Below are 13,782 nucleotides of genomic sequence, written 5' to 3' on the forward strand. Positions count from 1 at the left end.
GAGTCTTTTCGCCCCTCAACCCCTCCCCTCCTTTATGTGGAGTCCTCACATGCTCCCACCCCACCTAACCTTCTCCCTAGGGAGGCAATGCCTCGGCCACAGCGCTGGGGAGTATGTGACCGAGAGAGGGCTTAAAACTGTTATCTTCTGCTGTTGTACATGTATTTCAGAGGCTCAAGCCCAAGAAAAATGGTAAGATTCTGGGCATCAGAAAGCTGAAAGAAAGGAGAGCGTGGCTGGAGACCTTTATGTTTCTGGAGCCATGTGGTGTTTGCACATGCCCACTTCTTCCCACTGCGCTGTGCTGTGTTAGTCGCTCAGTCATGTCCGACTCTTTGTGACCCCATGGACTGTAGCCCATCAGGCTCCTCTGTCCATGGGGATTCTCTAGGCAAGAATACTGCAGTGGGTTGCCAAGCCCTTCTTCAGGGGATCTTCCCAACCCAGGGACTGAACTCAGGTCTCCCACATTGCAAGCAGATTCTTTACCATCTGAGCTACTAGGGAAGCCCAAGAATACTGGAGTGGGTAGTCTAACCCTTCTCCAGGGGATCTTCCTGACCCAGGAATTGAACCGGGGTCTCCTGCATTGCAGGTGGATTTTTTACCAGCTGAGCTACCAGGGAAGCCCCACTTTAAGAAAGGCCTTTCTCCCACGAACCCTTTGTTCCCTGCTCCTCCTACCTTCCTCCTCTTTCCAAAACAACCATCTCTAGGGGAATTGTTTCAGAATTCCCTCTAATGTATTTATTTCATCCTGTTGCTCCCTAGAGGTCTGTACTCAGCCCCTCTCCCTCAGTCCTGGGTCTGTATCTGCAGGAATTGGCTCCTAGGAAAATGTAACCCCCCAGAGAGGCAGAGCTCACCTGGTTGGGTCCCGTCTGTGTGCACTCTGCATGCCTGTGGCAGCCACCATGGTTCTCCAAGCAGGGGTTGATCTCTTTAAAACAAAAATCCCACACCTGGCATGAGAATCGAGCCTTATTTTTAAGTAAAGGCATCTCGATGGATCCAACCAAGCAGAGCAGGTGTCAAAGCATGAGTTGGTTTTCTTGGCAACTCTGTGGCTGAAATAACCCAACAGGGAGGGTGCTGGCTGTGGTTTCTCAAAACTGACTCCTCTGGGACGGGACTGTGCCAGCAGAGGCGTATCTGCAGGCTTGACTCTGTCCCTCTATTGAATGAATATGAGTGTTTGCAGCCAAGGACTTGAAATAATAGAACTTTGGAGTCTAATTCAGCATGTTATGAATGAAGAGATGTAGGAATTAAAAACACATTTATAACCATCACAGTGTAATTGGCTCAGAGAAGAATCATCAGTAGATGCTCAATTTAGGAGGACATTTTGATGGGAAGCAGGATGTTTGCTTGGTGTGAAAGCATTTCCTATCCAATTGCTTATAAGCAGCCAAGGGAAAACAAGTAAATGGAAAACAAGTGGAAGGATCAGACAGCACCTTGACTGAGGGGTTAAAACTAAAGGCAGTTGGAAATTGCAGGTGAGAGGTGGTACCTACCTATGCACACGATGCCATCGCCAGTATAGCCTGCCTTGCACACACACACCCGGCTTCCTGGGGTGGTTCTTTTACAGACAGCCTTGGCAGAGCAACCTCCATTGCTGATCTCACAGGCATTGATTGCTATAGAAGAGAAAGATGACAAAGAGCAGTAGAGGAGGAGGGGGAAAATTGATGTGTTTTTACTTGAGTGATTGAGAAATAGAAGTTACTTCAAAATGGCAGGCATTGGATTAAATATAGATAATTCAAAAGAATGCAAAGCACTAGATGTCACTGGTGAATTCTACCAAACATTTAATAAATACCAAAATTTCACATGCTCTCCTAAAAACTGAAAGAGGAGGGAAGACTCTCAACTCATTCTATGAGACCAGTATTACTCTGATACCAAAACCAGGAAAAGCTATCACAAAACAACTATAGACTAATATCCTTCATGAATATAGATTCAATATCCTCAAGAAAATACTTGCAGGTCAAATTTAGAAATATATAAACGTGATTATATACTATAAGAAAGAGGAACTAATATAGGAATACAAGGTTGTTTAACATCCCCCAAGTCAATTAATGTAATAGAGCACAGCAACAGAATGAAAGACAAAAACACAATCATCCTAGTATAAGGAGCGAAGCCTTTTGTCAAAATTCAATATTGTCAATGATAAAAACACTCAATAGACTAGGAATAGAAGGCAACTTCCTTAACCTGATAGAGGACATTTTTCACTTATGAAAAACCCACAGCTAAGATCGTGCTTAATGATGGCAGACCAAATGCTTTCTCCCATGATTAGGAATAAGGCAAGTAGGTCTGCTTTTACCACTTCTGTTCAACACTGTGTTGAATGAAGGTTCTGGTCAGGGCAATTAGGCAAGAAAGAAATAAAAGGCATTCAGATTAGAAAATATGTAAAGGCATTTCTATTTGCAGATAACATGATGTGCTATGGAAAATCCTGAAGAATCCACTAAAAAGAATTAGAGTGAATCACTGAATTCAACAATGTTGTAGGCCACAGGATCAACAGTCAAAAATCAATTGTACTTCTAGACCATAGCAATGAGCAAACTGAAAATGAAATTAAGAAAACAAGTCCACTTACAATAGCATCAAAAGATGGACTCCATTAACAAATTATAAAACACTCTGCAATCTGCAAACATTGTGGAAAGAAAGAAAAGATGACCTAAATAATAGAAAGACCTTCCATGTTCATTGATGGAGAGAATTAATATTGTTAAGGTGGCATTACTCCCTATATCTGATCTATAGATTAAACACAATCTGTCAAAATCCCAGTTGATTTCTTCGCAAAAACTGACAAGATTATTCTAAAACTTGTATATAAATTCAAAGGGCCTAGAACAGTCAAAACAATCTTTAAAAAAAAGAGCAGAGTTGGAGGACTCACATTCCCTAATTTCAAAACTTACTACAAAGCTTCAGTAATAAAGACAGAGTGGAACTGGCAGAAGGATCCATATGGAATTAAGAGTCCAGAAATAAACTCAAACATCTGTGGTCAACTGATTTGCCACAAAGGTGCCAATATGTTATTTCCATCACAGGAAGAATGATCTTTTCAAAAATTGATACTGAGACAATTAGATATCCACATGTGAAAGAATGAATTTGGACCTCACTATATACACAAAAGAGCTTCTCTGATGGCTCAGTGGTAAAGAATCCACCTGCAAAGCAGGAGACATGGGTTCGATCCCTGGGTGGAGACGATCCCTGGAGGAGGGCATGACAACCTACTCCAGTATTCTTGTCTGGAGAATACCATGGACTGAGGAGCCTGGCGGGCTACAGTCCATAGGGTTGCAAAGAGTCGGACAGACTGAAGAGACTGAGTACGCAGGCATGTATACAAAAATCAATTCCAAGTGGATCTAAGATCTGGAGTCCCAAGGTGTGTGTATGAGTCCTGGCTTGCCCTTCATTCACCATGTGACTTTAGACAAATGACTTAATTAGTATGAATTTTGGGGTACACCCATACAAGTTTATGCGCAGGTTTGGATAATGTATATGAAAGTTTTATAGAAATATTGAGCATTATATTAACTTACAGATGACAAAATGATGCAAAGAGAAGTCAAGCAGCTGTCCCCAGGTAACATACACTATAAGAACATAGACTTAAACCTAGGGAGTCTGACGACAGGACTGTTTATAACAGCTGCCGTTTTGCTATCTCCTCGCAAAACAGGGGGCAAGAGAAATTACAGTTACTTGTCTTTCCATTGTTTTCACTGGTATGTTGAACACATCCTACTTCAGGGAACACCTGAGACAATCCCCAGGGTCAGATGGTCTAGAATGCAAATTGGTGAGGACTTCCCTGGTGATCCAGTGGTTAAGCGTCCACCTGCTTTATAAAGCAAGGGCCATGGGTCCAATCCCTGCTCTGGGAAGATTCCATGTGCTGCAGGGCAACTAAGCCCGTGTGCCACAAGTACTGAAGCCCGCATGTGCTAGAGCCTGTGCTCTGCAACAAGAGAAGCCACCATAATAAGAAACCTGTGCACCACAGCTAGAGAGTAGCCTCCCACTCACCACAACCAGAAAAAGCTAACGCAAGCCCAAATTTAATTAATTAATAAAAAAAAGAAAGCAAACTGGTGCAATCATTGTCTAGCTCCACCACAGTCTGGACTGAAGCCCTCGTGGACACAGTGTCAAGAGAAAATGATGCTGTTTCCATTTTTTTCTAGCACTGAATATGTATTGGTCACCATAAGAGCGTTAGCTCATATTTATTGAGTGCTCTGTGCCAGGAATGTTCACAGGTATTAATTAAGTCATGCTGCCATCCAACAATCCACTGAGCAAGATTCTCTTATGACCTACAACTTACAGATGACAAAATGATGCAAAGAGCAGTCAAGCAACTGTCCCCAGGTAACACAAAGTGTAAGAACATGGATTTGAACCCAAGGAGTCTAATATCGGGGCTGTTTTTGACAGCTGTCTCATTCTGTTGTTGTACGTGGAGAGGTCATTTCATCCCAAATTGCTCTGCAAGGGACATAGTTTTATGTTTACTTTAAGGGTAGTTTAGAGACCACCCAAGGCCATGTGGGGAGTGGGAAAAAGAACCAGGGCTCAAGCCTCTTTGTGTCCCATTTCAGAGTCCCCATGCCCATGCCACACCCTTGGTCAGCCAAATCCATGATTTTTAAAGCTCTCCAGGTGATTCCAATTGTGGCCAAGACTTAGAGAAGAGAACCAGGGCAGTGGCCCCGGACGTTCCAAAACCAACACATCTAATCCGTGAATAGTAGGTGTCCTGCCCCTGAATGAGGTCAGCCACCCTACCACATCCAGTTCCCCATCACTGCTCATTAGCAGCTGTCCATTTATTTATTTTTGGCCTCATCACATGGCAAGTGGGATCTTAGTTCCCTGACTAGGGATCAAATCCACACCCCTTGCATTGGCAGCATGAAGTCTTAACCACAGGACCACCAGGGAAGTCCTGCAGCTGCCCAGTTAGTCTGCAGAAACACAGATCTCTCAATAGCTTGGGTTACCCTCCACCTAGCAAATTCCTTACTTACCTGTGCAGATGGTCCCATTCCCCTGGAACCCTGCTGCACATTTGCACAAGGCTGTGCCATCCAGATTGAGAAGACAGCTGCCAAGAGAAAGGGCAAGTGGTGTTTACAGAAAAATGCACAACATCCCGCCTCCTGCCTGGATGGGACTCACAATACCCTTCCCCCTAGGATCCCAGCTCCTGCCCCATGAGGCACTCAGAGGTCCTCCCTAAGGCTTGGGAGGAGAGCTGATCCCTAGCACAGCCCTGCCATGGGCAGCTAAAACTGCAGTCACTTGTCAGGCAAACAACAGAGTGCGTACATCGAGGCATTGGTCCAAGGATACGGAGGGCAGCTGCCCATCTTCAGAGAGCATCCTATGTGCTCAAACCTATACTTCACACACTATTTGACGTAACCTACACAATATCCAGTAGCCCTAACCGGTAGGTCTATCATTCTTCCCATTTTACAGATGAGGAGACCAAGGCTTAGAGGCCTTAAATAAGTGGATCAAGGTTATACAATCAATGGAAACAACAGAGGCTGATTCAAGTCTAACTCCAGCTTCTGGATTCTTAATGAATTAACCCATTAGCTCCTCTGAGTGTTATGAATATGAAGTTCACTTATGAAGACAGAAGGCTTGGCTGTGAATTGCAAGTAAGGTTTGATGAAATTGAGGCCCATCAGGCTCCCTCTGCTTCTGTGAAAGGGTCCCTGTGGCTTGAACGGGGGTAACAACTGGCACTCTGCCAACGTGTCAGGTAGCTCAGGGGGCAGCTTGTTCAAAAGGCTGGATCTGGCAAACTGACGGTGGCCTCATTTTTAGTTTTTACTTAAATCAGCCCTGGGATTTCTTTGGAAGGAATGATGCTAAAGCTGAAACTCCAGTACTTTGGCCACCTCATGCGAAGAGTTGACTCATTGGAAAAGACTCTGATGCTGGGAGGGATTGGGGGCAGGAGGAGAAGGGGACGACAGAGGATGAGATGGCTGGATGGCATCACTGACTTGATGGACGTGAGTCTCAGTGGACTCCAGGAGTTGGTGATGGACAGGGAGGCCTGGCGTGCTGCGATTCATGGGGTCGCAAAGAGTCGGACACAACTGAGCGACTGATCTGACCTGATCTGATCATAAATCCTCAGAAATGGTCTCAGGAAGCTTCTTCCCTAAAGATGGGGTCTGGTGGACACATACTATTAGGAAAAATCCCCTTTGCATCACTCCCAAAGGTGGCCAGAGGGCACCTACTTGGCACTGGTGTGGCAGGTCCCGTTGCAGTTGTCTTTTGTGATCGCTGCAAAAAGAGAACCAAATGCTGTCAGACTTTTTAAAATAAATCTCACTCAAGAATATTCTTTTAGTACTTGGTGATAGGAAATGATTCAGTTCCTCACAGGTTAACTGGTACACATCATGGGAACTATGTGACCATGTAAGTTCTCTTTTACCTTGGTTTCTAGGAAGCTCAGAGACAAATCTGAAGGTCAAATACACTGATGGAGTGTCTCCTGTGTGCTAGGTGGTAAGGCTGCACACTGCTCCCCGGGGTTTAATTTCCTATTTTATTGGGTTGGCCACAAAGTTCATGTGGGTTTTTGTAAGAGCTTAGGAAGGCCCCAGATGAATTTTTTAGCCAACCCAATGTTTATACCTTCTATGTTCCTTATTCTTTTTTTTCACCATTTTGCTACAGAGTGATATAAACAAGCAAATTTCTTGTTTGGTCACTAAGATATGTCCTACTCTTTTGTGACCCCATGGACTGTAGCTCCCCAGGCTCCTCAATCTATGGGATTTCTCAGGCAAGAATACTGGGGTGGGTTGCCATTTCCTTCTCTAGGGGATCTTCCCAATCCAGGGATCAAACCCACAACCCTCATCACCACTGGCAAGTGTATTCTTTACTGCTGAGCCACCAGGGAAGCCCAAATAAGCAAATACCTAATTATAATTAAGTTGCTGTTGTTTTGCATGTGCAAAAATAGCCCAGAGCCTGGCATGCAGCAGGTACTCACTACCTATTTGCTGAATGAATTCCTAAGTTTCCTGGAACAATATTACATTCTTATTCTTGGATGTCCAGCTAACATACTTCCTGGCAGGGGAGGATCAGGCAAGAAATTGTTAGAGATGATGGAAAAGTGCCCACTGGGCTGATTCCTCAGGCTAAGAGCTTTTGGGAAAGAAATCCTGTTAGGCCTGGCCAAATTATATAGAAGGTCCTGAAACAGAGGCCTGGCTGTGAGAGTGGTCGTGCTTCTGTGAGAGGGAACATTTACAGACTCCGATGAGCTAGGTGGATGCAGTGCCATTCTGTGCCTTTACATGCGCTAGTCCCTGAGTCTGGAAATCTCTTTCTCTCTGTTCTGTTTCTGAAATCCCAGCCACCTTTTAGGACCCCCTTGCTGGAATCTGCTCTAGACCTTTGATTCAGTTAATTGATAGAGACCACGTGGTGTGCTCTTTTGAGAAGGATGTGGCGCCCCTATCTGACCTCAGAGGGAAGAGTGCAATGATCAATTAACCAATTAACGATGTCTGACATGACTCGGGAGTGGGGAGTTTGCATTCGAACAAAGGATAATCTAGTCTGGTGGAGAGGTGCTTTACTCTGCACTCTTATATCGCAATTTTTTGAATATGACTGAACATTTATTTCCATTACTAGGCTGAAGCTCCTTGTACAGATTGTGCTCCTTGTACAGACTGTGCACTAGAGATCAGGCTGGAAAACTGGGCAAGTGCCAACTGGCAAATAGCTTTGTACTACACCCTCCTAACAGAAACAGAAGATATTAAGAAGAAGTGGTAAGAATATACAGAAGAACTATACAAAAAAGATCTTTATGACCCAGATAACCATGATGGTGTGATCACTCACCTAGAGCCAGACATCCTGGAATGCAAAGTCAAGTGGGCTTTAGGAAGCATCACCAAGAACAAAGCTAGTGGAGGTGATGGAATTCCACTTAAGCTATTTCAAATCCTAAAAAGATGTTGTGAAAGTGCTACATTGAATATGTCAGCAAATTTGGAAGACTCAGCAGTGGCTATAGGACTGGAAAAGGTCAGTTTTCATTCCAATCCCAAAGAAAGGCAATGCCAAAGAATGCTCAAACTACCGCACAATTGCACTCATCTCACACGCTAGTAAAGTGATGCAAAATTCTCCAAGCCAGGCTTCAACAGTATGTGAACCATGAACTTCCAGATGTTCAAGCTGGATTTAGAAAAAGCAGAGGAACCAGAGATCAAATTGCCGACATCCGCTGGATCACTGAAAAAGCAAGAGAGTTCCAGAAAAACATCTACTTCTGTTTTATTGACTACACCAAAGCCTTTGACTGTGTGGATCACAATAAACTGGAAAATTCTTCAAGAGATGGGAATACCAGGCCACCTGACCTGTCTCCTGAGAAATCTGTATGCAGGTCAAGAAGCAACAGTTAGAACCGGACATGGAACAACAGACTGGTTCCAAATTGGGAAAGGAGTACATCAAGGCTGTATACTGTCACCCTGCTTAGTTAACTTATATGCAGAGTACATCATGAGAAATGCTGGGCTGGATGAAGCACAAGCTGGAATCAAGATTCCTGGGAGAAATATCAATAACCTCAGATATGCAGATGACACCACCCTTATGGCAGAAAGTGAAGAAGAACTAAAGAACCTCTTGATGAAAGTGAAAGAGGAGAGTGAAAAAGTTGGCTTAAAACTCAACATTCAGAAAACTAAGATCATGGCATCTGGTCCCATCAGTTCATGACAAATAGATGGGGAAACAGTAGAAACAGTGAGAGACTTTATATTTTTGGGGGCTCCAAAATCACTGCAGATGGTGACTGCAGCCATGAAATTAAGATGCTTGCTCCTTGGAAGAAAAGTTATGACCAACCTAGACAGCATATTAAAAAGCAGAGATATTACTTTGCTGACAAAGTTCCATCTAGTCAAAGCTATGGTTTTTCCAGTAGTCATGTATGGATATGAGAGTTGGACTATAAAGAAAGCTGAGAGCCGAAGAATTGATGCTTTTGAACTGTGGTGTTGAAGAAGACTGTTAAGAGTCCCTTGGACTGCAAGGAGATCCAACCAGTCCATCCTAAAGGAAATCAGCCCTGAATATCCATTGGAAGTACTGATGCTGAAGCTGAAACTCCAATACTTTGGCCACCTGATCCAAGGAACTGACTCATTGGAAAAGACCCTGATGCTGGGAAAGATGGAAGGTGGGAGGAGAAGGGGACAACAAAGGATGAGATATTTGGATGACATAACTGACTCAATGGACATGAGTTTGAGTAAACTCTGAGAGTTGGTGATGGACAGGAAGGTCTGGGGTGCTGCAGTCCATGCGGTTGCAAAGAGTCTGACATGACTGAGTGACTGAACTGAACACCCTCCTAAGGTGTTTCTCCTATAGGCAATGAAATTTCTCCTCCTGGAAGCAATGGAGAATCACAGCAGGTCACTAAGTCCTGGGGCGTGGGTGGGAAATAATACTAGTCAAGATGTTTATGTCCCCTGTCCCCAGTTCATACTTTGAAATGTAATCTGTAATATGTTTGTACTTGAAGATGGGGACTTAGGTGATTAGGTCATGAGTGTGGAATCTTCATGAATGAAACTAATGTCCTTATAAGTGAGACCCTGGAGAGTTCCCTTGCCCCTTCTGCCATCACGTGGGAAGACAGCCCTCTACAACCCAGAAGAGGGCCGTCACCAGAACCCAGCCATGCTGGCACCCTGATTCTGAATGCTAGCCTCCAGAACAAAATAACTTTCTGTTGTTTATAAGCCACTCAGTCTATGGTACTTTGTTATAGCCTGAACAGACCAAGACATCTATGCTTTAGATGGTTCTGTGTGGCAGCAGCGTGAAGAATGGAATGGAGGAAAATGTGACAGAAGGCAAAGAGATGGATCACAAGGGTACTGGTGAGAGGAGCAGCAGGAGGAAGGAGCTGAAATAGTTCACCTATGGTACTAGGGACAGGGCAGGGGGAGGCTGAGAGGGTGGCTCCAAGACTGGGTGAGCAGGCGGGGGTGGACTGGGGTCTTTCTCCACAGTAGAGAAAGCAGGAAGAAGATGAGTCTGGTGGTTCATCGTTGGCCCCGCTTTCTTCCCCTCATGGCACAAATACACCTCCACCTGCTTAATGACACCTATGTCTCCAGCCTTGGCCTCACTCTTGAGACTTCCACCCACACACTCACATCTGCTCTACAGTGACTGTCTGGAAACCCGCATTTTCCCCAGACTGCCGGCTGCTGGGGCAGGGACCACACACTGCTCATTGCCGTGTCCTCCAGCAGGAGCTCCATGTGTCTGATGAATGAATGAGTGAGCTAATACCTCCTGGGAATCTCCACCTGGGTGTTCTCCCGCCCCTCAATCTCACCCTCCTGCCCCTAAGCTGGACTTTTCCAGAACTGGCCCATCATCTACACAGTGGACCCCTCCCTCCCTCTTCCTTTCTTCTGTATCTCTAGTCACCTCGTGCTCTTGATTTTAACTCATTTGGCAATTAAGTGTCTTCATTTTCCCTGCCACAGTCAGGCCACCACCTTGGTTCAGATTTTTGTTAACTGCCTCCTGAAAACCTGTGCAGCCTCCAGGTTGTTCCCTGTCCTTTAAACGTGGTTGGTCCTCCTGTGCACACGAGGGTAGTTTATGATACAACAGATGACCTCCTGATTATCCTTGGCTGTCACTTTTGTCTTGCTCTATTTCAGGGATTCCCCCAGGCTGTTTTCCTGTTTATGTGACCCCGTTGCTCCCTACTTCCCTCTCCCAGACCCTCTAAACCCTTGCTTGGAACACCAGCATTTTACATCTGTTCTAGGGTATCTCCTTGGCTTGAGACCATTTACACTTCCAACTTTAGCTTTTCAATGAAATCTGTGTTACCCTGATTTTTAGCATCACCTGAAGTTTTGGGCAAAGACACTCTTTCTGATAACTCCATATCCCTGGAGCTTTCATTGGGCTGTCAGGCACCTGTGACTCCTCTCCAGCTCCCGCCCCAGAAGAGGGGGACTCTCTGATACCTGCTTCCAGGGGTAATTTCTCCAGTCCAGTGTCAGAATGACCTTTCTAAAACACAGATCACACCACACTGCTGACTTGCTCAAAACCCTTAAAAGGCTTCCCAACAGGAAGCTTCAGCAGAAGGTCCATCACCCTTAGGCTTCCATGACCTGACTCCTGCCCACATCTCTAGCCTGTTCTCATTCCACGTTCCTCTTTGCCCCTGTATTCCTCTCATCCTGCAATCCTGTGGTTCTGTAGATGTGCAGAACTCCCCCACATCTTTGGGCTTTTCCATAAGCTTCTTTCTGTGTGAAATTTTCTCTCCTCATCACTCTCACAGGGATACATAAGGAATCATCAGTGCAGTAGGAAGGGGGAGGGTTCAGGAAAATGGACTGGCTCAGACCCTACTGAGAGTGGGAAATAAATTGATATAATCTCTTGGCAATAAGTAGCAAACTTTTCCCCCAAAGTACCAACTGCTAACTCAGAAATTCCATCTCAAGGAATCTAACCAAATGGATTAATAAGATAAATGCAAATATATATGAATATATACACACATATGCGTGAATATATATATATATATATGAATGAAATAGTCTTTGCAGCATTGTTTATGATAGCAGAAAACTAATTTTAAGAACATGGTAAACAGAATGGCTACCCACTCCAGTATTCCTGCCTGGAAGATTCCATGGACAGAGGAACCTGGTGGGGTACAGTCCATGGTGTTGCAAAGAGTCAGACACGACTGAGCCACTAACCCAGTCTGATGATCGGATATTATATAGAAATTAAGAAAAAATGATATTTCTCTATGTATTTATTCACATGAAAAGATATTGATCATATATATTATGTGAAGTGAGAGACTCACAAAACTGTGTGCAGAGCATGGCCCCATACACATGTCTATACCTAGAAAAAGGCTGGAAGGCCAATATGAAATACTAATGATAGTTTTCTCCCTGCCTTGGGAGTATGAATAATTTTTATTTTCTTTTTAATGCTTTTATTTTACAAACTATTTTTGCTGCCAGTAGGAATTATTGCCAAAGAAAGAAATGAAGATGCCATTTCCGTTTTAGGAGGAAAAAATAGAGAACAGATCACAAGTACCAGAAGGTTGGCTCTTACCACTGTCACATTTCACTCCTCGCCAGCCCACGTCACAGTCGCAGGCACCATCACCCAAGGGTCCTTGATTGCATCTCCCATGGACACAAGTACACACTAAGTGGAAACACAGCCATGCATTGTCAGGTTTTTGACCTGTGTTCACTAACTCACTTTTGATTTACTACAAAGGTTCACTTCTGCATTTGAATTCTCCAGTCCACTTCCAGATAATTAGTGTCACTAATGGGTGGGTGCGGGAAGGGATTGGATTCCCAGGAAGGGCAGGGGGCATAGGAGTGTGCTAAATGGTGAAACAGGTTGTGCTTCAACAAAGACCACCCTTTGGGGACTGTGTAGCACTGCGGGGCAGTGACCCAAGCAGTGTGCGAGCGTCCTTGGCTCAGGTTATCAGAGGAGCCAAGGTTATGTGGGATCCCTTGGGATGGAACCATATTTATTCCCTAGGAGTAGGTTTCAGAGAGAAGTCTGCTAGGATCCTATAAACCTGGTGAGGCACTGCCTTCATTGACTACACAGAAATGCAGATTCCTTTGTTATGCAGCAGTGTGGTGAGTGTCTTTAGGAACTGGAAGAAAGCTAAGGATGCCTTTCTCAGAAAAAAGCATTCAGCCTTGGGGGTTTGCTGGGCCCTGTGAGGATCATCTGTGGATCCTAGGTTAGGAAATCCTGCATAAATGCAAGTATATAATTCTCCCATATAACACAGAAAAAATCAGCACAGTAATGCCAATTACATATTATACAGCCCAATTATAATGATTCAATTATATATTGATTTTGTCTGGCTTGGGCTGGCTGATGAGAAAACAGTGATAGCCAGGTCACACGCATGACTCTCAATAGAAGGTAGAAAAAAATGCTTTGTTTTCCCATCACGGATTAGAAAATCCCTTCTTTCCTGTCAGCCCCCTCGTAAGTGTGTGCCCCTGGCCACAAGAAAGTCAGGGTGAGAGACTGCAGGTGACTTAGCTAAAACAGATCACAATTTTCGTAAAAACAACATAAAGCATGTGGCTGGCTGTGTGGACCAATAGAGTGACCATCACATAAAGGGCCTGATTCAAGAACAAGGCTTTGGAGGGCAGCAGGGTGTGCATTCAAATCTCACCAGGTGTGACGTTGGGGGAAGTCATTCAACCTCTTTGCCTTAAGTCTTCATTTGTAAAAAGGGGGCATGAACACTCCAGTATATATGGTTTCCGTGTGGATTAAATGAGATAATGTGCACAGAGCTGCTTTTCAAACAATCACACAATGTCCAAAACTGAGTGTAACCACAGAGATCAGGGCCCACAGACTAATACAGAAACATGGGTGGGTTGGACAATGTCAATGTTTGGCGTTGCTGCCAGTGCAAATTACACAACACGGAAGTTCTTGTAATTTACATGATAATGGCGGCGGGGGCGAGGTGGTGGGGGGTGGATTCCAGCCTGCCCTGGACACCAGCTGGTTAGGGAGCACGTATGTAGACTCTTTCCTCCTGTACTTCCGGTTGGTTTGGGGAGCCCGCTGGCT

General features: G+C 44.6%; 1 protein-coding gene across 1 annotated transcript in view; it reads right to left on the bottom strand.

Moving 5' to 3' along the window:
* STAB2 (stabilin 2) overlaps window positions 1-13,782 on the bottom strand; it is a 169,621-nt gene that overhangs the window by 52,786 nt on the left and 103,053 nt on the right. Inside the window, exons 39-43 of the mRNA XM_010853421.1 lie at window positions 12,262-12,357; window positions 6,333-6,378; window positions 5,097-5,173; window positions 1,521-1,646; window positions 867-940 (exon numbers count right to left, since the gene is read on the bottom strand). Of these exons, the coding sequence (XP_010851723.1) occupies window positions 867-940; window positions 1,521-1,646; window positions 5,097-5,173; window positions 6,333-6,378; window positions 12,262-12,357 (419 nt within the window). The remainder of the gene's footprint in view (window positions 1-866; window positions 941-1,520; window positions 1,647-5,096; window positions 5,174-6,332; window positions 6,379-12,261; window positions 12,358-13,782) is intronic.

This window comes from Bison bison, unplaced genomic scaffold, assembly GCF_000754665.1.
Source record: "Bison bison bison isolate TAMUID 2011002044 unplaced genomic scaffold, Bison_UMD1.0 scf7180017864327, whole genome shotgun sequence".
NCBI lineage: Eukaryota > Metazoa > Chordata > Mammalia > Artiodactyla > Bovidae > Bison > Bison bison.